This window comes from Coregonus clupeaformis, unplaced genomic scaffold, assembly GCF_020615455.1.
Source record: "Coregonus clupeaformis isolate EN_2021a unplaced genomic scaffold, ASM2061545v1 scaf0341, whole genome shotgun sequence".
Classification (NCBI taxonomy): domain Eukaryota; kingdom Metazoa; phylum Chordata; class Actinopteri; order Salmoniformes; family Salmonidae; genus Coregonus; species Coregonus clupeaformis.
Window position 1 is genome coordinate 155,052 of NW_025533796.1, and position 25,969 is coordinate 181,020.

Below are 25,969 nucleotides of genomic sequence, written 5' to 3' on the forward strand. Positions count from 1 at the left end.
GCCTTTGGAAGAAAAGAAAACTTCAAATTTTGGCTTGATAAATGGATTATAACAAAGTTTTGTGGCTCTGTAGAATTGTATAGCCCATTGCAGTGCAGCAAAGTTTGTTCCAACTTTCGTTTTTAACTTGTGTGGCGTTCTGTTTTATTTTTCTCGGACCAAAAGAGACATTGGGGGAGATCCGAATGTAATGGTGACAGTTTTCAAGGGAAAGGGAAAACAAGCGGATTTTATGCTAAAGTAAAGCTGAAAACTCTCCAGGAGAAATGAGAGTGTAATTTTGACCTGTGTGTATGTTGAGTAATACTTTAAGGCATTTGTTAAACTCTTAAGCGTTAAACATAAGGTTAAGAAAAACATTGGAAATTGTACTGGATTTGTAAAGAGTCATAGTTTCTGAACATTCACCAAAAACTTTGAAAAACATTATGGCGAAAAAGTACGACTTCCTTTTCAAATTATTACTCATCGGAGATAGTGGAGTTGGCAAAACATGTCTGATTATTCGATTTGCTGAGGACAACTTCAACTCAACCTACATATCAACTATCGGTATGTAGGCTAGCTCTACGATACCCCATTTAATCGGTTATAGCCTACTTTTTAATCGGCACAAAAATATTCAGGAACCCTTTAAATTCGTCATTGCTGACATAGGTACCATTCTTTCAGCTACCATGTAATGCCAAGTTCATATCACGTTCACCCCGCAGTTTTCTCACGTTTCCAGTTCTGCTGTGTTCATGTGTCTACACGTCTCTATCAACCTATATCTCAATCTGATATCCATATTGTAGTTCATCTACATTGTTGCTGTGCTGCTCTTGTTTCTATTCCTTCTCCATATCCCCCTCTCCCCTCCCTCACTTTACCCAGAGGGTCCACCCACCCCCATTCCTCCTCTCACTCCTATCTCTTTTCAGTCTCTCATTTTCAGAAGAATGGTGGTCGTCCCTTGGCATTCACAGCTTAAGACGCCCCTCTTCTCTGCCCTCTCTGTGTCTCTCTCTGCCCTCTCTCCCGCTTCCCTCTCTCTGCCCTCTCTGTGTCTCTCTCTGCCCTCTCTCCCGCTTCCCTCTCTCTGCCCTCTCTATTTCTCTCTCTGCCCTCTCTCTCTCTCTCTGACTGTCCCTGTCCTGCAGGAAACCCAGACAATAACAAACCCAGAGACACAGTGTGTGTGTGTGTATGTATGTGTGTGCTTGTGTGTGGTACAACACAGCAGAATGGGGCAGAGATAGACAGACTTTACTATCCCAGTGAAAGTTTGATGAATTGAGAATGCCTGTCTCCCCCTCCATGCATGGCAAAAGGGTTTAATTGGCATGACCTATATTTGCTGCTATGCCAGTGGTGTGTGAGTGTGTGTGTGTGAGGGAATTTAACTCATTGTCTTCCCTCCCTTCCTGTCGACCTCCTCCCTCCCTCCCCCTCTGTGTCATCCTCCCATCCTTTCTTCAGGCATCGACTTTAAAGTAAAGACGATAGACGTGGAGGGAAAGAAAGTCAAACTGCAAGTCTGGTAAGAGAAGAGGATCCTGGCAAAGAATGAATGAAATGTCCATTTAGGCCTACTGTTCGCTGCTCTCAAAAGTGATGATAGTTATGGGACCAACACACAGTTTTTATTCAACTCCTGTGTGTTTTGGACGTGTGTCTACTTCTCTTTCTCAGAGGAAAGAGGAACCTCCCTTTTTACCAAAACAACCAAGCGTTTATGACAGGGTTTACTGTCCAAATGTCACTCAAAGGGCCACCACACACTGATTGAGGTACCTTAGGAATGCAATATTTCTATGTTGCATTCAAGGCTCTGTGCAGGCCAGTCAAGTTCTTCCACACCAATCTCGACAAACCATTTCTGTATGGACCTCGCTTTGTACACAGGGGAATTGTCATGCTGAAACAGGAAAGGGCCTTCCCCAAACTGTTGCTACAAAGTTGGAAGCACAGAATTGTCTAGAATGTCATTGTATGCTGTAGCGTTAAGATTTCGCTACACTGGAACTAAGAGGCCTGAACCATGAAAAACAGCCCCAGACCATTATTCCTCCTCCACCAAACTGTACAGTTGGCACTATGCATTGGGGCAGGTAGCGTTCTCCTGGCAGCCACCAAACCCAGATTGGTCGGACTGCCAGATGGTGAAGCGTGATTCATCACTCCAGAGAACACGTTTCCACTGCTCCAGAGCCCAATGGCGGCGAGCTTTACACCACTCCAGCCGACGCTTGGCACTGCGCATGGTGATCTTAGGCTTGTGTGAGGCTGTTCGGGCATGGAAACCCATTTCATTAAGCTCCCAATGAACAGTTCTTGTGCAGACATTGCTTCCAGAGACAGTTTGGAACTTGGTAGTGAGCTTGTGTGGCCTACCACTTTGCAGCTGAGCCGTTGTTGCTCCTAGACGTTTCCACTTCACAATAACAGCACTTACAGTTGACCGGGGTAGCTCTAGCAGGGCAGAAATTTGATGAACTGACTTGTCGGAAAGGTGGCATCCTATGACGGTGCCACGTTGAAAGTCACTGAGCTCTTCAGTAAGGCCATTCTACTGCCAATGTTTGTCTGTAGTGATTGCATGGCTGTGTGTTCGATTTTATACACCTGTCAGCAACGGTTGTATCTGAAATAGCCGAATCCACTAATTTGAAGGGGTGTCCACATACTTTTTTTTTTTATATATATAGTGCATATCTGGAATATGTCACTGAGTACACTGAGATATTGACTGTCCCGGCAGGACCTTTGGTTTAGGCTATGACTTCACCTATGTTTTATCTGTCAGTGAGTGCCAGTGAGTTATCATAAAGCCAGACATGAAGTCTGTAGCAGCCATAAAGACTTTATTGAACTGGCATAAAACATATGCATGTCTCATATCTCTGTGGATTTCACACCCCTGGTAGATGTTGTCCTTTGACACAGATCTAGGATCAGGTTAACCTCCCCAAATCCTGACCTGAGCCATTAGGGGGGGAAATGCCATACTGACCATCACAGGAGGCTGCTGAGGCTGGAACGGCGCAAATGGAATGGCATCAAACACCTGGAAACTATGTGTTTGATGTATTTGTTACCATTCCACCAATTCCGTTCCAGTCATTAGAACGAGCCCGTTCTCCCCAATTAAGGTGCCACCAACCTCCTGTGCTGACCATAGCTCAGTGTGTAGGTGGGGAACTTCAACGTTCTGTGCTATGAGAACATTAGTGTGACCATAGCTTAATGTTTTCGTAGTAGCGTGGATAAATGATGTGCTGGAACACTCACATGTGTAAAGGCTGTATCTCTCCAGATAAGTATGTATAGACAGTGTACTCTATGAATTGGGTGCTGCATTAGAAAAACAGGTACTTTGTAGAGAAAGAACAGCCACCAACTGCCAACACAGACAAATCAGCAGTAGGTTCAGTGCTTACTACAGATGTAGGATCTTAATTTGATCACTCTTTTGTTGCTGAGAATTTTCCTGCAAAGCATGAAATGAAAACATGTAGTGTATTTCAGTTTTAAAAAGGGTTCTAAAATGTGTAATTTCTGACTTGATTTGCCCTTATGGAAAATGTATCAACCCCTACAAAAATGTACATAATCCACATAATAATTCATGCAGGATTATTTTCCTGCTGTAGCAAACTGGCTCAAATTAAGATCCTACATCTGTACTCCAGGGTGTTCAATTAGCTACTTTTGGAAGGAGGTGAAACATTTTCCCTAATGTATTGTGTTTCCAGGGACACAGCAGGGCAGGAGAGGTTTAAGACCATCACTACAGCCTACTACAGAGGAGCTATGGTGAGTGTCTCGCTCTCGCTCTCAATCACAATCAGATCACAAGTAATTTAATCATCTACACCTGTCTAAAACTGTGGGCACAATCAGAATGTGGACAAGATCAGGACAAAGGCTGCATCTTAGCACCAGGCATAAACGGGGCTTCTCTCTCACTTCACATTTGTAGATATGAGAGAACATGATGTGTGTAAGATTATGGCTGAAACTATTAGTATCATTTTGCTTACATCCATCAGGTTGATTTGGAATTGCACAATGTTTTTTTTTTGTCTGACTCATGTTTCCCGTGATCTCTCAGGGCATCATCCTGGTGTATGACATCACAGACGAGAAGTCCTACGAGAACATTCAGAACTGGATGAAGAGCATCAAGGAGGTGAGAGGCAAAACAAAATGCAGACTGAGTGTTGTGAAAGAGGGAAGGGACAAGACATGACGCAGGCCAGAAGGAATCTGAGAGGGCAGCATTTTCTCAGGCCCCTAGGAAGGATTTGAAACAATAAAATACCTGAGACATGAGCAACACTTCCAGAGGGTCTCATACCACTGTTTCCTTATTCTGTGGTCAGTGATGGATGACTTTTAGAAAAGCATGAGGTGCAGACATGATGTAGCTGCCTCTCCACTGACATTGGAGGCACAGTCCTAGTCCTGAAGAAGAGCTTTGAACCAAAACGATCTCATTATAGAATCATGTTAACATTCTTTAGATGAATCAGCCATTATGCACAGTGACATCATACAACCCCTAGACAGACAGTATTATGGAATGACTGCACAGGAAATTATTCTAATTGACCAGACTTCTTATTGCCATCTATAAACCACAATAACAAGGGTTACATTGAGACTAGATGTTAGTCTGTTGTCTTAGGGGGTGCCTTTAGTGAATAACGGGGCATACAACTGCACTCCCAAAAACATGTTTAAATTTGTTTCATTTTGTTTGCATAGTGAACAAAAATAATAGTTCAAAGTTAACATTTTGAAATGTTAATGATTTCACATCTGAACCAAGAGTTAGACTTGGCTCCAATTTAGAGCTGAATTAAAGACTATCAAAGAGAGTACTTGTCGAGGCAGAACTAAGGGCAGAAGATGAGAGGGATACATCATTGAAATATAAAATGGATGCAATGGATGCCAACTCCCTGTCTTTTATCCCCCAGAATGCATCAGCGGGGGTCAGCCGGATGTTGCTAGCTAACAAGTGTGACATTGAGGCCAAGAGGAAGGTATCCAAGGAAACGGGGGAAAAGGTGAGCCTCTACAATTTTTATGATCATTGTTTGGATTATGAAGTGTATGCTTTCAATGATATTGACACTGATGTGCAGATGTCGGAGTGATGGATGAATGGATGTATGGATCATTGAGGGATGTATGGATCATTGAGGGATGGATGGATGGTCAAAGATTGTCCTGATGAAGGGAGGGAGAAGAGCAGAGGAAGCCACCTTAGACTATTGAGATTCACCCAGAGTGTTGCTGTTTCCCATGCCGCGTTCAAAACAACTGTGAGCTCGGAACTCGGAAATCTCAGACTTCCGACTTCAATGCGTTCAAAACAACTGGGAACTCAGAAAAAAAACGAGCTCCGACTGGGAAAAATCTATTTGAACAGTCATCCAACTCGGAATTCCAATTCGGGAACTCTGGCCTTTTTTCTAGAGCTCCGACTTTTCGACCTGAAGATCACTGACGTCATGATTTGACCTCGTATTTTTCTGAGTTCCCAGTTGTTTTGAACGCGGCATAAACTCTGCTGATTAGGAGGGGGAGTGACATATCCTGCTGTAATTACGCTTGTGTTTTGTTGTTAACAGCTGGCAAAGGATCATGGGATCAGATTCTTTGAGACCAGCGCAAAGGCCAGCATCAATGTTGATGAGGTGAGAGAAATATATGTTATTTTAGATATTATATTTATGTAATTTATTCAATCACAGAGTCTGTCTTTATCTGGTCCTTTATGATGCCTTTCACATGGGGAATATGGGCGATATGTTGTCCTTTTCATACAGGTTACATGTGCCACATACCCTAATAATCCCCATACCCCCACTCTCCTACTGTTACCCTTTCTCTGCCTCTCCCTCCCTCCACCTCTTCCTGCCTCTCTGTAGTCTTTTATGGCTTTGGCTCGAGATATTCTACTGAAGTCCAGCAAGAAGCCAGGCCCCACAGGTCGCGAGGTCAAAATCACCAACGCTGAGAAGAAATCCTCCAAATGTCTCCTACTGTAGAGGCAGAGCTGGCCTGTCCTGGCTGACTCTTCGTTACCTGAGGGAACTATCACATATAGGAACAATATTATTGCAAAGGAAAAGGTTTTAAAGGTGCAATCCACAAGTTCTCAGTCCCCTGTGGCAACAAGATCGATTTCAAAAACAACATTGACTTGAGAAAAAATAAAAATTTATTAATTTACTACCCCCTCCCCTTTAAAAAGTGCTGACTACACTTTTTTAAACCAGAAACCGAACTTATGGATTGCACTTTTACTGACCTGTAACTATGTTGAGGTGGTCCAAGGGCATTTTACAGAGGAATATTCAATGGTTTGTTTAAAGAATAGGATGAACACCACCTTGATTTCATCCAAAACATGTTTTGTATCAACTGCCTTCAAATCTCCTGCAATGGCTTTGTTGTCATGGTGACTGACTGATTGACAGCCATGGTATGTTTACACTCCACCAGAGCCATACAGAGTTCAGCAAAATATCTTCCATGTTGGCTCCACATGTTCCATGAGACAGCATTCCAATATGAATTCCTTCTAAAATGCACTGTTGAATTTGATTTTTTGGAACCAACATGGTGCACGCTCAAATTCTAAATCCCAAACCGAGTTTGCTGAACTCTGTAATCCCATGGCTCTGGACTTCACTCTATAGAGTAGTGGTGCACATCTCCAGTCCTTAATGGAACAAGTCTGCTGTGTTTCATTTTATCTCTCTATTTCAGAGGGATTATTTTTCCTTGATTAACCAGGAACATTAACATGTGACCTTTCAGTGAAACTGCCAAACATATTGCTGCTTCTTGATTGAACAGTTGATTGGTAACTACTACTATAATGGCGGCCCTAGAGGACCTGAGTTGTGCACCGCTGCCATAGAATCACTTTTCAATGTCATAGCCAAAGAATTAGAATTATGACAACACGCAGACATTCCTTTCCATTCGTTTTATTTCTATGGTCATAGCAGCTCATAGCTGTTTAGGCGTAGTACAGGGGGCATTCTAGAGAGTGACAGGAATTTAGATCTACATGCTGTAACTATGGTGACGGTACATTATGCTCTTAAAGGGATAGTTCACCCTGAATTCTAATTTTGTTTGATTTTTTCACACTACGTAAAGATGAGTGATCTGGGTTGTGCCTGTTGTAAACTATTCTTCTACTACATAAAGTGTTGTACATGGATGGACTGAGGATGTGGAAGAGAGAGACAGAGAAGTGCAATATGAGAGGATGTGAGGAGTGGAGTGATGAGAGAATGATGGATGGATGAAGCAAGGGAATAAAAAGATGAGTAAAGCAAGTGTCATAGAGACAGGGATGGAATGATGCTGATGAGAGTTAGAAATAGAGGGATGAGATGTTCTCTTTTTTTACTGATAAACATACTGACCTTTTCTGATCTGATAGACAAACATACCTTTTATCTGATGCACCTGTTCAACAGCTTTGGCAAAAACGAAACACCCTTCCTTCCACTTTCAGACACAGACCAGGGCCCTGATCCAATGCACTCCTGGAGGTAATCACTGATGTACTACTGGATATATTTGCAAATATATCTCTCCCTATATCATAAACTGTACTGTGATTGGACAAGACTTCCACCTCGATGCTCTCACCAATCCAAACGTGTCAGATCAGTAATTACTCTGAAGGAATGATGTCACTGCCCATGCCAGACACTACATAATCACTACTGTGCCAGCAAGCTTATCTGTCTATGGGTTCATTTCAATTCTCTAAAGTGTCTTCCTCTGGGAAGAAGCCACTCCAGACTATTGAGATGATGCACCCTGTGTGTTTTTTACTCTGATATCTCATTGTTCCCTCCCTCACCTTTCCTCTTTTCCTTCACACACATTTTCACCCTATCAAACATTCCTTGTCTGATCAATTATCTTATGACCAATGTATATCATTTCACATACGTGCTGCTTAGCCTATTCAATAAAAGACTGTCAAAATATAACCCTTATATTTTCTATGCCTATGCTTACATTTCCTCAGAGTGAATTGCATTTTGGTGCATCACTCTGTTGTCTGTCCCACTAAAATAACGAGTGTATCTCAGCTTACAGGAATCAGTGCATTGTCCCCCACTCTCCAAACCTTCACAGTTTCATGAGTAAGTCTAACAGCCCCCCTAAAGAGCATTGCTGCATTTCTACACTATGACCATACCAGCTGGGCTACATTTTTCCTTTAATGGCTTACATAAATGTTCTTGTTGAGTCCCTCACCATTTTTAAAAACTGGTATGTATAGGCCTATATAAGAGATAAGGATGGAACCGATGTGAAACATGTTTAATGTAACATGTAGGCAGGCCTATATTGTGAGACGTGTAATTCAGTGAACTACAACTGCCTATAGTCCTGGGACTACAAACTTCCTGGAGGCCGCACAGTGCAATGAAACCCTATCTGATTGGCTGGCTGCATTAAGCCTTGGAGGTGGGCTTTCCTCCAGCGCAGCATCAGCACCAGGACCCGCGGGCTTTGCCGCATCCTCCTCGCGCGTATTCATGCTTGCCTTTTCGTCACATGACTACGTGTCGGTTTACAAACATTAGGTATTCCTTTCTTTGGCCTCTATGGTGAAGGAGAGATAATGGAGGGATGGGAAATAGAAGAATGATGATCAGAGAGGCTATTTGACTTGGGAAACGGATGTGTGTGAAATTGGAACCGATCGCTTGAGGTGTGTGACGTAGAATTCGGTGCAGTGAGGTAGATGTCCGGGATACACACGAGCAGAACGGGAGGCCGCGTGACTGCTGCAGGGAGGAGAGAAGAGGAGAGGGGGGGGGATGAGTTTGTGTGGTCCACCGCAAAACTCCCACGGAGGAAAAACATGGAAAGAGGAGGAATAGCAAATGAAAACAGAACAAACGTGCCGACGGCTCAAGGAGGATGTACTTTCTATAATTTATATACGTTGATTTTCGACGGATTTAAGTAATTTCTTAACCTGAACGGTTTCCCGACCGGACCGATTAAGATCTGATCAAGAGCCATATCTCTCATCCTTGGACAGGTCCGGTAGTCGGACCTTAGTGAGGACAGGACAACTCGGGCCTTGTTTCAATGCTCGTTCCTCGTCACCTTGACAAGATCCAGACCCACTCACCGCCTTACACAATACATGTCGTTTCCCATTACCGTAGAAACAACGGGATATCTGGCCCTTAATAACGGGAGATGCTACAGGACTGCGGCCTCGGGGCTCCGCCCACCGCAATGCTACGGGCCTTAGGAGGTAGAGATATGGAGAGAGAGGAAGAGAGGAAAGGCGCTGTGTGTCGTAAATACATTCAGGTTCTCAAGCATCAGCACTAGGTATTTTTCTTATTTTTTTCCTCACGTGAACATGCTGAAGTTTGTCTGGGGTGCAGATGTAATAGGGCATACACACTCTGCTAAGCAGCTATTGGTGTTTTCAAATGCTGAATAGCCCAGTCTTCTGAGTTGAGAGTTTTTGGAAACTGCGCTGTGGCGCGTCAGGATCGAACCTTGGGGATTGCACAACGCGCGTTGTCACCTGCCAATTGACTGCGGTGCCAAAGTGAAAAAGGGCTGATTTTTTTCTAAGCAACAAACTCTCTCTCTCTCTCTCTCTCTCTCTCTCTCTCTCTCTCTCTCTCTCTCTCTCTCTCTCTCTCTCTCTCTCTCTCTCTCTTTCTCTCTCTCTCTCTCTCTTTCACACACACACACTCACCGCACGTAGGCCTACACACACGCACACATACACAGACTCACCACTCTCCACACACACACACACACCGGCCATGCCATCCCCGTCAGACTCCAGCAGTGTGGTGTCAGCCTCTGGGTCTAGGGGCTGGTCAGATAGCCGCCGGGGCATGTCTGGCCGTCAAGGTGGGGCGAAGCTGCTGCTGTACCTGGGACTGTGCCACCTGGGCCTGGGGGCCATGGTCCTGGCCTTCTCCTTCACCAGCATGGCCTTCACATCCTCCACCCGCGTCCGACAGTCCTGCCCCTTCTGGGCCGGCTTCTTTGTGAGTATCCCGTGGGACATCTGCACTGATAAGGGGGGACTTTCCTGAAAACCTAAATATCATCTTTAGCAAGATAATCATAAGTCCATTAGACAATGGAGGAACATGATCTTAATGCTAAAAAAATTATTTATGTTTTATAGATGTAGGATCTTATTTTGCTCACTATTTTATTGCTGAGAATTTTCCTGCAAAGCATGAAATGCAAACTTGTAGTGTATTTGAGTTTTGAAAAGGCTTCTAATGTTTGTAATTTCCACTTTGAAATTTCAGGCTTGATTTGTCCTAACTGAAAATGTATCAACCCCTACAAAAATATCCATCAATTATAATTCAATGAATAATTGACATTTCCTTTTTCGCTGCAGGATTATTTTACTGCTCTAGCAAACTGGCTCAAATGAAGATCCTACATCTGTATGTGAAACTCACCCCATAAAAGACAGCAGGCTGTTTTATAGGTGAAAGCAATATGGAGAATGTCTCATTGAGATGGAGATGGAGTGCAGATGGAGGAAAGGATACAAGGAGAAGAAACCTCTTTAGAATATTGAAATGATCCCAATATATCCTGGCTGTGCTTAACTGGGTTATAGATATGATCATTGATTTATGTATTTTTTGTGTGTTGTTCCCAGGTTGTGGCGTCAGGGATTGTTGGACTTATCTCATGGAGAAGACCACTCACTCTTGTGGTGAGTAGTACAGAAGTGTCTGTCTATTTATATGTTAATGGTGTGTGTGTGTGTGTGTGTGTGTGTGTGTGTGTTTGTGCATATGTATGTAACTGACAAACCTGCTACCTGATTTGAACACAGGTCATCTGCATACCTCAAAACTCTGTCTCCCTCTCTATGTCGCCCTCGCCATGTCTCCCTCTCCATGTCTCCCTCTCCATGTCTCCCTCTCCATGTCGCCCTCTCCATGTCTCCCTCTCCATGTCTCCCTCTCCATGTCTCCCTCTCCATGTCTCCCTCTCCATGTCTCCCTCTCCATGTCGCCCTCTCCATGTCGCCCTCTCCATGTCGCCCTCTCCATGTCTCCCTCTCCATGTCTCCTCCTCTCCATGTCTCCCTCTCCATGTCTCCCTCTCCATGTCTCCCTCTCCATGTCGCCCTCTCCATGTCGCCCTCTCCATGTCGCCCTCTCCATGTCTCCCTCTCCATGTCTCCCTCTCCATGTCTCCCTCTCCATGTCTCCCCTCTCCATGTCTCCCTCTCCATGTCTCCCTCTCCATGTCGCCCTCTCCATGTCTCCCCTCTCCATGTCTCCCTCTCCATGTCTCCCTCTCCATGTCGCCCTCTCCATGTCTCCCTCTCCATGTCTCCCTCTCCATGTCGCCCTCTCCATGTCTCCCTCTCCATGTCTCCCTCTCCATGTCTCCCTCTCCATGTCTCCCTCTCCATGTCTCCCTCTCCATGTCGCCCTCTCCATGTCGCCCTCTCCATGTCTCCCTCTCCATGTCTCCCTCTCCATGTCGCCCTCTCCATGTCTCCCTCTCCATGTCTCCCTCTCCATGTCGCCCTCTCCATGTCTCCCTCTCCATGTCGCCCTCTCCATGTCTCCCTCTCCATGTCTCCCTCTCCATGTCTCCCTCTCCATGTCGCCCTCTCCATGTCTCCCCTCTCCATGTCTCCCCTCTCCATGTCTCCCTCTCCATGTCGCCCTCTCCATGTCTCCCTCTCCATGTCTCCCTCTCCATGTCTCCCTCTCCATGTCTCCCTCTCCATGTCTCCCTCTCCATGTCTCCCTCTCCATGTCGCCCTCTCCATGTCTCCCTCTCCATGTCTCCCTCTCCATGTCTCCCTCTCCATGTCTCCCTCTCCATGTCTCCCTCTCCATGTCGCCCTCTCCATGTCTCCCTCTCCATGTCGCCCTCTCCATGTCTCCCTCTCCATGTCTCCCTCTCCATGTCTCCCTCTCCATGTCTCCCTCTCCATGTCTCCCCTCTCCATGTCTCCCTCTCCATGTCTCCCTCTCCATGTCTCCCTCTCCATGTCTCCCCTCTCCATGTCTCCCTCTCCATGTCTCCCTCTCCATGTCGCCCTCTCCATGTCTCCCTCTCCATGTCGCCCTCTCCATGTCTCCCTCTCCATGTCTCCCTCTCCATGTCTCCCTCTCCATGTCTCCCTCTCCATGTCTCCCTCTCCATGTCTCCCTCTCCATGTCTCCCTCTCCATGTCTCCCTCTCCATGTCTCCCTCTCCATGTCTCCCTCTCCATGTCTCCCTCTCCATGTCTCCCTCTCCAGGTGTCCCTCTTCATGCTGCTGTCTGCTGTGTGTGTCATCCTCAGTCTGGCTGGATCCATGCTCTCCTGTCAGAACGCACAGATGGTCAAATCACTCCTCACCTGCCAGGTATGTAGGAAAGGGGAAATGTGTTGCACAACTGAATGCTTTCAACCAAAATGTGTCTTCCGCATTTAACCCAACCCCTCTGAATCAGAGAGGTGTACACAGCTCTGTGGAGAGTGTGAATGTGTGTGTGTGTGTGTGTGTGGGGGTGATGTGTGTGTGTTACAGTTTTTCTCGATTGTTTACACACATTTTCTGAAAGCATGCCTCATATTCTCAGAACTCTACACACAAATCAAAAAACACACACACAATGGGCAAAAACCCTCAATTCTCCAGCAAAATGAAACTTTACATTCAAAACAATGTTATTTCTAATCAAAATGGTATTTTGTTTTCAAATGACACACACAAACCATCATATGAATAGACATTTATAAGAACCAGTTGAACACTGATGTGCTCAATGTAAAACACTATGATGAATGGAAAACACTTCTTCTCCATTCATCATAATGACTTAGGCCTTTTTTTGGTTCAGTGTTGCCATTACTACAGACAGTACATACATAAGTGTGTTGTAAAATATTTGAGAATATTGTTTTTATACTCAGAACACACAAATACACGGTAACAAATATATTTCATTTTTCCCACAAAAACAATGTACACAGTGTACATCCCATTCCCAACCAACACAAAGTTGCACATACAGTGGTCTACATACAAAACAGAAGAATTGAATGTATACAGTTACAGTAAAAAAATAAAATATAAAACTATGCTGCATCCTCTCTTCTGTTGCGGTCTGGCCACAGCACCTCATCCACATCACAAGCAATGTTTTCCCTGGCCAAGCAGTGGGGGAAATATCGCCTAGCATGGCGATTCCAGCCATGAAAAGAATCAGCTGCTATATCTCCACATGCGTCTTCCATAGCTTGGAGAAGAGGTATACGCATTTGTGGATTTCGGTCATACACGTTCCATCTCCAGGCAGAAAAAAAATCCTCAATAGGATTGAGGAATGGAGAATATGGAGGGAGATAAACAACTAAAAAGGAAACAGAGGCAGAGACATTGCTTGTGATGTGGATGAGGTGCTGTGGCCAGACCGCAACTAAAAAAAAATGACAACGTACCTGAGCTGCTCTGGGCCATCTACCTTATCCGGTGGAATGAGTGTGTTGTGTAGGGTGTCCAGGAATGTGATCAGATGGGCGGTGTTGTAGGGGCCAAGGGTAGCATGGTGATGGATGATGCCGTGGTGGGTAATCGCTGCACACATTGTGATGTTCCCTCCGCGCTGGCCAGGGACTTGAACAATGGCACGCTGGCCGATGATATTCCTTCCCCTCTTTCGTATTTTTGTGAGGTTGAGTCCAACCTCATCAATGAAGATGAACTGGTGCTCCACTGCAGCCACCTCTAGCTCAAGGACTCTCTGAAACACACATGACAATATCAGAAATAGACATGGAGTGGTCACTATTGTGAAGCACAATCATTATGATTACAATACTGAAATATGTATAATTTATACAGTGTTGAGAGTATGCATCAATTGTGGGATTGTATAGGACTCACTTGCACATAGTTATATCGCAATTCTTTGACTCTTTCTGAATTGCGTTCAAATGGCACCCTGTAGACCTGCTTCATCCTGAGATTATTTCTGCGCAAGACACGGTCCAGTGTTGATAAGCTTACCCTATCAATATTTTGAAATATCATTGTTTTCTATTATTTTTCTTTGTATTTGCCGTAATGTTATGGCGTTATTTTCTAGGACCATGTTCATGATTTCAGTTTCCTGTTCAGGAGACAGAACACGTTCCCGACCACCTTGTGTTGGTTGGTAATCTTTCAGTTCTGCCAAACAAATAGTAAAATGCTGTAAATACAAAGTAGAAATACATTTCCCAAATACTTGAAACATACTTTATTTTTACAGTCCTACAGAACAGTCCACAGGCAATACTGTACTACTGTACTCATTGAGTACTGTATTGATATGCAGTACTGCAATTTTCTAGTGAGAGTAGATTTCTTACCTATTCTCATTTCGGAATGTCCGGATAATGGATGCTACAGTGTACCTGCTCAAATTTGGCTGTACTCTTTGCCCAGCCTCCCTCATTGTTAGACCATGGTTGACCACATGATCAACCAAAGTGGCTCGGATCTCATCAGAGATTACGGTCTTTGGCCTTCCTCGTCCTCGTCCTCGTCCTCGTCCTCGTCCTCGTCCTTGTCCTTGTCCTCCCAGTCCTCCTCCTCTTACTCTCACTCCTCTGGCTCTGCCTCTGTTTCCAATGTTGGCATCCATTGCTCCAAAACAGAAGAGCTCACCTGTTGCCCTTTTATGCTAAAGCTCTGATTGCTAATTGTAAAACTGTGTGACGGGTGTTTGCCCATGTGATGAGTCAGTGTGCATATTTGAATGGCAGTGTGTTCATTGTGAAAACAACAGATTTTCTGCATGAAAACTGTGCCAAATGCAAAGATTTGTGTGTAGTGTTTTGAAAAAAGTGTGTTGTAGAACTGCAATTTGAGTGTAAAGCAGGAATTGTGCTTGTAGTTTAGCAGAATTGGTTCAGGGGGTTGGTGCATGAGTTACATGTTGTGGTCATTGTGTCTCAAGTACCAGTATTTGTGTGTAAACAATTGAGAAAAACTGTAATCCTCTGTGTGTGGGGTGTTGGGGGGGGGGGGATGTGTGTGTGTTAATCCTCTGTGTGTGTGTTTTGCAGGTGGAGAACGGGTTGTGTGTGTGTTGCGCCCCGACACACTCCTGCTCTATAAACGAGGAGGAGACCCTGGTACTCTACCTAAACGCAGACTGCCACTCTGTCAGACATCAGCTGAAGGTGTGTGTGTTTAATGACAGCTCAGTGGGTTTAATGACAGCTCAGTGTGTGGCATCTATATTCTCTGAAAGTATGTGGGCTACATTTTCTGATGTCGACAATCATTTATGCAGATATAAACTAAGCAGAGCATAATATTATAGCCAAATGCACATGATGCACGCTGCAGTATACAGCATATAAATGATTACAAACAGTAACCACACTGCTCCTCACTGCCCTGGCCTCCTGACTATTTGTTAAGTGCTGATGTCCTCTCCTCTGTTCCAGGACCTGTTGTCCAGTGCTTGTGGTCTGAGTGTCCTCTCCTCTGTTCCAGGACCTGTTGTTCAGTGCTTGTGGTCTGAGTGTCCTCTCCTCTGTTCCAGGACCTGTTGTTCAGTGCTTGTGGTCTGAGTGTCCTCTCCTCTGTTCCAGGACCTGTTGTTCAGTGCTTGTGGTCTGAGTGTCCTCTCCTCTGTTCCAGGACCTGTTGTCCAGTGCTTGTGGTCTGAGTGTCCTCTCCTCTGTTCCAGGACCTGTTGTTCAGTGCTTGTGGTCTGAGTATTCTCTCTACCATCATCTGTACTCTCTCTACTGTCACCTGTAGTATTCACATCTTCTCCCTGGACCTAGTGCACCTGGTGAGTCTGCACACACACACACACACACACACACACCCACACACACACACACACACACACACACACACACACACACTCTTGTACACACACACAGACAATAGTTTCTTTATCCATCCGTTATAATGATTCCTTCCCTCCTCTCCCTGTTTCTTTCTCTCTAGCTCGCCCCGCACCGCTCTCGCTCCGTCAACCCAGAATGCACCACTCCTCAGGATGCCTTCCTAACCAACATCATGGACTTTGAGGAGTTTGTCCCGCCCATCCCCCCGCCCCCCTACTACCCCCCTGAATACACCTGCAGCTCTGAGACAGACGCACAGAGGTAATAACACAGACAGGTAGCCTCGAGGTTAGAGCGTTGGGCCGGTAACCGAAAGGTCGCTGGTTCGAATACCGGAGCCGACAAGGTGAAAATTCTGTTGTGATGCCCTTGAGCAAGGACAATGGTGACCCTGGCTATGACCCCACTCCCTGCAGGTGTCTCAGGGGGAGTTGGGATATGCAAGAAACACATTTTCATTAAACACTTTTGTGTAACAGTACAAATATTATAATATAATATAAGCACCCCTCAAAATATTATTATTACACACACACTCTAGCATTTGCAAATAGCCAATAAAATCATTGTTCATTGTTTGTCTGTTTATCTGTATGTCCTCAGTATCACCTATAACGGGTCGATGGAGAGTCCAGTCCCTCTGTACCCCACTGACTGTCCCCCTCCTTACGAATTAGTGATGGGACAGAGAGCAGCTAGCCAGGTCAGTGGGAATCTGGACATGTTTGCTGGTGTGTGTGTCTGTGTTTGAGAGAGAGAGAGAGAGAGAGAGAGAGAGAGAGAGAGAGAGAGAGAGAGAGAGAGAGAGAGAGAGAGAGAGAGAGAGAGAGAGAGAGAGAGAGAGAGAGAGAGAGAGAGAGAGAGAGAGAGAGAGAGAGAGAGAGAGAGAGAGAGAGAGAGAGAGAGAGAGAGAGAGAGAGAGAGTGCTAAGCAAGAATACAGGACAGTTGCCTCTGTGTGTGCATGCGTGTGTTTATGTTTATTAAACACATGTCCTGTGTGGTTGTCTTTAGGCCACGGTGTTTGACAGCCATGGGAACGAGCTGTCTGGAGAGAGGGCCACATCCACTGCCTTCAGCGGAGAGGGTGAGAGTCACATATGCTACATTCTGTTCACTTATATTTACTTCAGCTCTATTAGTCATGTTTTTACCAGTCTGGTATTGACTGGAGAGTTTCCATGAAGGGCCCATTGACTCTGGTTCTTTACCTAAACAGCTACTGACTGTTCCAGCAACACTGCCAATTCATAAATGTTGCCTAATACAAACAAGTGAATGAACCGTCTCCCTCCCTTCCTCCAGTCTCCATGGACAGTGGTTCTCTGTTGATGTCGGAGATCGTTGACATCCCAGATGACTCGTCACCTTCAGAGGACTCCTGCCTCGTGGGGGTGGGGGTGAGGGATAGGGGGGAGAGACGGAGCACCAGGGGAGTGGAGGGGGGAGACGGGGGAGAAGGAGGGGAGTATGTGAGCTTCCGTGGCCCCCCTCCCCAGGCCCCAGAGAGTCCCCTGGTAGAGAGTCCCCTGGTGGGCCCCAGGGCCAGGCGATTCTTCAGAGGGGAGAGGTCCAACTCCTGCTCCTCATCTAGCACTGCTACAGCTACATACAGGTAAATACACACACACACACACACACACACACACACAAACACACACACACACACACACACACAGTTCACAGCACAGCCATTTTCTTACGGCTCCTTCTCAAACAAGAACTCCCGTCCCCCCTCCCCCCTCTTTGCAGGTCTCCAGTGTTGAGGCGACAGGCCATGTTAGCCAGTAGTTGTTCCCAGTTGGAGCTGCTAGGGGGCGCCACCTCTCACCAGCGCTCCTCTATCCTAGAGAAACGAGTCAGGCCCTGCACCCCTTTACGACGTGGTTCCGCCTCTGCCTCTGCAGCTCCTCCCACTTCCTCATCCTCAGCTGTCAATCAGCCGGGCTGTCAGGGCAACGGGGTGCCCCTCCCCCTACAGCCATTGTACCTGCGTCGTCGGGGCGGAGGGAGCGAGAGGAGGGATAGTGATGGGCTTCTTCCCCTAGTGAGGTCACACAGCGAGCCTGGCCTCAGCTCTTCTGCTGATACAGGTGGACACACACACACACATACAGACATCCTGTGTTAGTGATTTACAACTCACACTATGAACACACTATGAACACACTATGCAGGAAAGACATGGTGATAGTTTGCATTTCATATCTATGTCATACCTCTCTCTCCTCTCTCCCCTCCCTCCCTCTCTCCTCTCTCTCTCCCCCTCTCCCTCCCTCTCTCCCTCCCTCTCTCCCTTCCTCTTTCCTCTCTCCTCTCTCCCCTCCCTCTCTCCTCTTTCACTCCTATCTCCCCTCCCTCTCTCCCTCCCTCTCCCTCTGTCTCTCCTCTCTCCCCTCCCTCTTTCCTCTCTCTCCCTCCATCTCTCCTCTCTCCCCTCCCTCCCTCTCTCCTCTCTCCTCTCTCCCTTCCTCTCTCCTCTCTTCCTCCTTCTCTCCTCCCTCCCTCTCTCCTCTCTCCCTTCCTCTCTCCTCTCGTCCTCCTTCTCTCCTCCCTCCCTCTCTCATCTCTCCCTCCCTGTCTCATCTCTCCCACCCTCTCTCCCTTCTCCCCGCTCCTTCTCTTCTCTCTCCTTCCTCTCTCCTCTCTCCCCCCCCTCTCTCCTCTTCCTCCCTCTCTTCTCTCTCCCCTCCCTCTCTCCCTCCATCTCTCCTCTCTCCCTCCCTCTCTCCCTCCCTCTCTCCTCTCTCATCCCTCTCTCCTCTCTCCCCTCTCTCCCCTCCTTCTCTCATCTCATCTCTCCCTCCCTCCGTCTCTCCCTCCCTCTCTGCTCTCTCCCTCCCTCTCTGCTCTAGTTGACTTCAGTTGTGGCTCAGTGGGCAGTAAAGGAGTGAGGGTGGGCTCTCAGACCTCTACAGACACAGGTGAGAAGTTAAAGGTTAGTGGTCAGAGAGGGCAGGATTGACCACCCTTGGGTTAGACACTACAGATGATAGTTTCTGTCTGACTGTCTTCCCCAGGTCCGTCCTCCGAGGCATGCCTTCTGCCCCACTCCTCTCTGGTGCCGCCCTCAGCCCTCCTCCCCAGGAAGGGCAGTGTGAAGGCAGCCACCATGGGGCGCACCTTGCCCCTCTCCAAAGGCCCCGCCAACTCTCCCTTGCACCTGCCCAAAGAATGCAACCGCTCTCTTGGGGACCTCAAGGTGTGTAATGGCTGAAAAATGCAAATAACAGCAGCCATAAACTCTGCAAAGATACTTATATCTAGAAATTGAGACATTGTATGTAGAAAGATTATGCCAGGTCCTCATTTCTCATCCTCTCTCCTTTTCTTCCTGTCAGGTGACGAGGGGGTTGGTGGCTCGCTTCCTGCAGCGCTCCAAACGGAACCTGGCGTCCGCCACAGAGCATTCTGGGAACACGGGACAGGGTCAGAAAAGGAGAGGCGGGGCGGAGGGCAACGGGACAGGCCATCTCCCTTTAGAGCAGGTAACACACACTGACACATTGACACACATACAGTAGATACACACACACACTCACACACAGACACACACATATAGACACACACACACACACACACACACACACACTCACACTAGTGTCTGTCTGTCTGTCTCCAGGTGTTACGTAACTCCTGGGGGGCCAGCCGGGGATCCCACCCCCCACACCCTCATCACCGCGGTCACCACCACTCTCATAGTGACAGCCGCCACAACCGCCGTCATAGCAACCAACCCCCTGTGACGGAGGGGATCCACCTGCGCAGCTGCGGCGACTTAAGCTCCTCCTCCTCTGCATCGCTATGGCGATTACTGACGGCCAACCCCCCTCACGGGTCATCAGGGGCGCTGTACACAGAGTCAGCCCTGTGAGAGGGGGAGGAGGGAGGAGGAAAAGGAGAGGAGGCAGAAAGTGTACCCACACAGAGGAGAGTGGAGGCATGGTATGGTGTAATGAAGAGGGAGGAGGAGAGGTGGAGGATGGTAGGATGAGTTAGACAGGGGAGAGGAAGGATGAAGGAACAGGCTACTGACATATCCTGATGGGCGGTGGAGGGAGTCAGCACTATGAGGAGGGAACGACTGGACCTTTACTACAGCCTTGTTCCAATACTTTCAACATGCATCCTTCCTCTTTCCCTTCCCCTTGGAGCCCTCCTCTGCACCTGCGCCTGGCCTGGCCTTCCTTTCCTGAACTTTGACCTCTCAACTCTAACCTCCTATCTTCAACCTCCACCTAGCCATACTGAACACACCTCTATCTGTCCTCTCCAACTCTCTGGGATCTCTCTCTAACTTCAAGACTAGAGAGGATGGAGAGAAGGAGTAGGATAATGAAGTTTCCCCTAGACTCTTAGCTATGGTCAGTTGAGTGTTTCTCCTCCTAATGGTTAAGGTTAGGATCAGGGGAAGGTAAGCTGATCTTAGATCTGTGTCTAGGGTAAACACTTTTCTGGAGCTGTGAGCATCACTCCACTCTTACACAAACCACCTACACTCATTCCACTGCACACACGTGTTGGATTGTGCTGCTCACTCTTTTTCAACACTCAAATGTACATTCATTTGTCCAGCTCTTCATCCAGAGCGAAACTCACTTTAAGTGGTCATGGAACTCACCTTTTTGTCTTCCACTGGTGAAATGGTTCACCTTCCTTTTCTCCTGATGACACTGTAAAATGTACAGAAAAGATTACACTCGTTTTGCTGACTGAAAGTGAAAGTTTAATGGCCTGCTAGTGTCGCCGTATGTTTACAATCTTACATTGTTATTTTTATTTATATTTTTTTGTGGTTAATTTTCTTGAGGTAAAATCAACATGTAATCCTCAACACCCCTTACCTAGTCCATCTCCTTCTGCCTTCAGAGGAAAGGTGCCTCAAACTCAAAACTCACACACCATCTACCCCAAACTCAAAATGAACTCCATTACACCGGTCTAAGACATCATACTCTCAAACTCAGCATTTCCTCTCTCTGAGATGACCTTGGACATAGCGATTTGATTTGTATGCCTGCATGTTATGCTACAACACCCCAAAATGTACTCCAAATGAAACAGGAGCCTTGTTCAAATACCACAACTTCCCTCCCTGTGTATCAAATCCTACACAATAACTAACTTTCCCCTAAGAATGACTTTAGCTGCATGTTTTGGCAATTCTTCGTACTTTTCTCCCTTCCTCTCTCTCTCTCTCTTGCGCCCAAAACCTAGTTGTTCTGAGCCTTTGGAAATGTGTTCATGTATAGTGAAGGGGATGGATCAATGTTGTGCTGTTGAACCCAGAGCCGTAGATATACTGAGTTGTAACTATCATCCATGAACTCTGTGATGTGTATAGCTCTGGCTGAACAATTATGTATGATCAATTGCACTTCAGTATGATTCCAAAAGCACTAAAGAGATTCTTGCAATAAATGTACAGATAAGTTTGTATAGATGTTGGGGATCAAATATTCAGGACGGTTGTTCCAGCAAGACTTAGTGGGATATAGAACTATGAGAATATGGATATAATAGTCTGATACTGGAGGTTGGACGACATAAAGTGTGCGTTATTCTTAGAGGATATACTGTCTCTGGATTGGACTAGAAAGCTGGCTAACCTCAACCCAGTCGGACAAGAGTTAGACACTCAATGGCGATATTGGGCCCATATCTGTGAAGACTTAAGTTTTGAATATACACACAATTATGTATGTAACTTATTTAAACACAACACACAGATACACATATGCACACACACACACACTGACACACAACCACACACACACACTCACACACACACACACACTCAAACACACAGAAGCACTGAGCTGTGTTAAGAATTTAGCTATAATTTCTACCTCCTATTTTGCACATTGTATAATTGTATGGCTTGACGTGATAGAGCCTAACTGAATAAATGTATTATTCTCTTCAAATATGATACATAAATGTTCTAATGCAAGAACTTTTAATGCAAGTCATGTATTTCAACATATTGAATAAATTATCCACAACATGAAAGTGCTCATGTGTGTAATATGTTCCAAATGTGTAGCTAGGCTAAACATGTTGTAGAAATGCGCTATTCCATTTTATTCTATTCTATTCTTATGGAGCCACAGATTTCAAGTTGCATATTATATATTGTTTCATGTATTAGACTTAGCCCAGAAACCTCTAACTCATGCTAAGCAATTGATTGATTTTGATCAAACTAACTACATGGGGTTAATGTGCATCACCACAAAACTACCTAAACATCAGACAGGTCCCCCCATCTAAACTCTGCCTCTTCCGAATTTCTATTGGCTAGTCAGCCCGAAAGCCCATCCTGGTTCGATGGTGTTATCGAATCAAAAGTCTCGATGTCATATGAAGCCTTGTGGTCCCACGCCCCTGCCATCACTCGCGAAGGCTGTCGGGACATTTAGTTCAGAAGCTATGAGATAAAATAAACACAAGGTGGTCAAAAACTACAATACTCAGAATTCCCAAGTTCTGTGGGCGTCGCGCTCTCCCTTTTGACAGATAAAGAAACCAGTGAAGAGGGATTTGCCAAACATACAGTCACTACAAGCAAGGAGAAGATAATCATGGTAAGAACAACTGTAGATATTGCAACCTAGTGTGTAATTGCTTATCTAGCTATCTGATCTAACTTTCATGCTTGATATCGCCATGTGTCTTGAATGGCTAGCCAGACAAGTTTACTAACAGTAGCTAGATAACGTTGGCTAGCTAACGTTAGTTGTATTCTAGCCAAGGTAACTTGCTATTTTTACTAATATTAGTGGGTCATCTCCTCTATTTTTAGACTTTGTTTATCTGGGTCTTTCGAGCTGGTAAACACAGACTGTTAGCTATAGTTTCACCTCAAATTCGTCACATTACTGCAGAGAACAGGTGGTGGGACTGTTGAAGCTACTACTGACAGCATTGGGATGTTACTAGCTGTCATTTACTGTAGTTGTCCAGTTTGCTGTAAAGATGTTCACCCTTTCTGCTTGTGTGCAACGAGCTAACAGTTTCAGTTAGTTGGCTATACCAATGTAGCTAGTACTGTTAGCTAATAAACTGAGGGTTGTTGTTGACATTGTGAACTATGTTTCTGTGTAAGCAGAAACCAGACCTTGTATTAACATGTGATGCTTTGGAAACTAATGCTGTTGCTTACTATGCCCCTCTCGACTTTCCCTCACAATCTGAAATGTCTCCTCTCCTCTCAGGGTGACAGTAGTTGCAACAACGGGACCCACCACTCGGGGGCGGTGCAGTCAGACCCACAGCTGTTTGAGGCCCAGTTTGAGGAGCTGGTGACAGAGCTCACAGAGCAGGACCTCACAGACCCTGTCCTCGCTGACGCTCTCAACAGACTCAGAGAGGTAGGGTGTGTTGTGAGACCACCATAGGAAGTTTAAAAAAAAGGCTTTCTCCTTCATATCTACGAGAATTGTCTAGCGGTAGTTCCTCGTTTTTTGGGGGGAGAAATTGAGATGTGCAAAGATGATGCAACTCATCTCTATTGCTGTCTGTCTCTGTCTCTCTTTCTCTCTCTCACTGTCTCATTCTCGCTCTCTCTCTGTCTCTCGCTCTCTTTGTCTCTCGCTCTCTTTGTCTCTCTCTCTCTCTCTCTCTCTCTCTCTCTCTCTCTCTCTCTCTCTCTCTCTCTCTCTCTCTCTCTCTCTCTCTCTCTCTCTCTCTCTCTCTCTCTCTCTCTCTCTCTCTCAGGTGTTGCACTACAACACTCCTGGAGGAAAAAGAAACAGAGGTCTGTCTGTGATTGGCTCTTTGAGGGAGCTTGTACCTCCCACAGAGCTGACCCAGGATGCTGTGCAACGGGCCCTGCTGGTTGGCTGGTGCATTGAGCTGGTGAGACACACAGTTGTTGCATCAATTAGCACTTTGCTGAGGTACCAGTATCTCTCTACTGTGAAGTGACTAACGCTGACTCTCGCACTCTTCTTTTTATTTATTTTTTGCCTCCCCCCTTTTCTCTCTTTCTTTCTTTCTCTCTCTCAGCTCCAGGCATTCTTCCTGGTAGCTGATGACATCATGGATGCTTCAGTGACTCGGAGAGGTCAGCCCTGCTGGTACAAGAGGGTGAGACTGACTATTGTTATTGCTCTCACTAGAATTGTAGTCTAATCTAAAAGCATTGTTATGGTCAGCCAACTGGTTTACCCAAAACGAACTGTAAGCTGACATCAACTTCCATACTGCATCACCTGTCAACAATAACATGTGTCCCTGTTAACGTAGTAGGCTTTAAGTAAAGGGTGTGCTCAGTCAGTAACATAGCTGTTGTTTCTCAGGAGAGAGTGGGTCTGGATGCCATCAATGATGCCTTCCTCCTGGAGGGAGCCATCTACAGACTACTGCGCAGACACTGCAGGGCACAGCCCTACTACGTACACCTATTGGAGCTCTTCACCGAGGTACACACACACATAAACACACACACACTTACACGGCTGACTCTTGTGCTGTAGCTGACTATTGTTTCTCTGTCCCTGTGTGTGTCAGACGTCCTTCCAGACAGAGCTGGGCCAGGCTCTGGACCTGATGACCGCTCCTCCTGGTCAAATAGACCTCAACCGCTTCACCATGGAGAGGTGAGAGAGAGAGGGGAGGATAAAACGAGGGAGGGATATAGAGATGGAGGGGTATATGGTGATTTAAGGTACACGTGAGTGGGTATTGTTGATAGAAGTAGTGCATGGCTGTTGGGGTGGGGAGGGTTTGGAAGGGTATTCTCTTTACTCACTTTATCTTTCTCCCTCCCACTCTCTGTGTGTCAGATATAAGGCCATAGTAAAGTACAAGACTGCCTTCTACTCCTTCTACCTCCCTGTTGCAGCAGCCATGTACATGGTGAGTGTGTATAGTCTTTTAATGGCTGGTGCAGTCTCATTATACAAGGTAACTTATAGAAATGGAATATCCCTTTCTGAATAATTCCCAGGCGGGCATTGACAGTGAAGAGGAACACAACAACGCTAAACACATCTTACTGGAGATGGGAGAGTTCTTCCAGATACAGGTGAGACCAGACATTCTATGTGTAATTGTATGGGTGAGACTGACACCCACACACACACACATTAACAATGTCATAACAGCATTGTTTTACAATATTTCTCTGTTGCCAGGATGACTACCTGGATTGCTATGGTGACCCGGAGGTGACAGGGAAGATTGGAACAGACATCCAGGACAACAAGTGTGGCTGGCTGGTGGTGACTGCTCTAGGGGTCATGACCCCGGAACAGAGGGCAGAGCTGGAGGTGAGAGGTCAACCATGAACAGTCACAGTTGACCGTTGAACTGTAAATACACCTAAGCCTGGAAGGATGGAAGAATGATTGAGGGAATGAATGTATTTATTCAATTCTTTACATAGCTCAATACAAGAAACTGGTCTGACTACAGTATATCTGGTGAGAAAATGGATAAAAATACAAATTATTTACATTTTATTTTCCTCTTTCAGTCATGTTATGGTCGGCATGACAGTGTGAGTGTGGAGAAGGTGAAAGCGCTGTACAACACCCTACAGATGTCCACCCTGTACCACCAATACGAAAACGACAGCTACCAGCGCTTACAGAAACTCATCGCTCGTCACGCCCAAAACCTTCCACATGCAGTTTTCCTCAACTTCGCCAAGAAAATCTACAAGAGAAACAAGTGAAGACTATGACGAGGGGACATTTTTTTTTTGGGGGGTCACACTGTAGCTGGACTGAGGAGGGCTAGTTGGTGTGGCTGCTTCCATTTCGGTCCCTTGCCCCTTCCCCTTGCTCCTACCCCTTCAGTGAACACCATGGGGTTAAAGGCTAGGGCAGGGCTCTCCAACCCTGTTCCTGGAGAGCTATCATCCTGTAGGTTTTCGCTCCAACCCTAATCTAACGCACCTGATTCTAATAAGAGCGGAAACCTACAGGAGGGTAGCTCTCCAGGAACAGGGTTGGAGAGCCCTGGGCTAGGGTAAGGGTCTAGGGACTTAAATAGAACAAGGCTTTAGTTTGGACTGAGAGTGAGCCTGGTTGAGATTAGGCCAGTC

At 46.1% G+C, this 25,969-nt stretch overlaps 3 protein-coding genes across 3 annotated transcripts; all 3 read left to right on the top strand.

The window, feature by feature from the left end:
* Positions 1–299: 299 nt before the first annotated feature.
* On the top strand, positions 300–8,024 carry LOC121542732 (ras-related protein Rab-13). Its single transcript, XM_041852242.2, has 7 exons — positions 300–552; positions 1,462–1,522; positions 3,738–3,798; positions 4,097–4,174; positions 4,968–5,057; positions 5,625–5,690; positions 5,925–8,024. The coding sequence occupies exons 1-7, from the start codon at positions 429–431 to the stop codon at positions 6,042–6,044; spliced, it is 600 nt and encodes a 199-aa protein (XP_041708176.1). The 5' UTR covers positions 300–428; the 3' UTR covers positions 6,045–8,024.
* A 1,737-nt stretch (positions 8,025–9,761) lies between these two features.
* LOC121543781 (protein FAM189B-like) lies at positions 9,762–21,927 on the top strand. Its single transcript, XM_041853932.2, has 14 exons — positions 9,762–10,067; positions 10,706–10,762; positions 12,318–12,425; positions 15,116–15,232; positions 15,748–15,855; positions 16,017–16,177; positions 16,520–16,619; positions 16,930–17,002; positions 17,221–17,530; positions 17,668–18,008; positions 18,771–18,839; positions 18,936–19,117; positions 19,257–19,403; positions 19,538–21,927. Exons 1-14 carry the CDS (start codon positions 9,837–9,839, stop codon positions 19,787–19,789), a joined length of 2,256 nt encoding a protein of 751 aa, XP_041709866.2. The 5' UTR covers positions 9,762–9,836; the 3' UTR covers positions 19,790–21,927.
* Positions 21,928–22,404: 477 nt separating this feature from the next.
* On the top strand, positions 22,405–25,626 carry LOC121542355 (farnesyl pyrophosphate synthase). Its single transcript, XM_041851758.2, has 10 exons — positions 22,405–22,502; positions 23,133–23,288; positions 23,635–23,775; positions 23,926–24,006; positions 24,219–24,341; positions 24,430–24,518; positions 24,705–24,777; positions 24,869–24,946; positions 25,056–25,190; positions 25,397–25,626. Exons 1-10 carry the CDS (start codon positions 22,500–22,502, stop codon positions 25,595–25,597), a joined length of 1,080 nt encoding a protein of 359 aa, XP_041707692.1. The 5' UTR covers positions 22,405–22,499; the 3' UTR covers positions 25,598–25,626.
* The last annotated feature ends 343 nt before the right edge of the window (positions 25,627–25,969 follow it).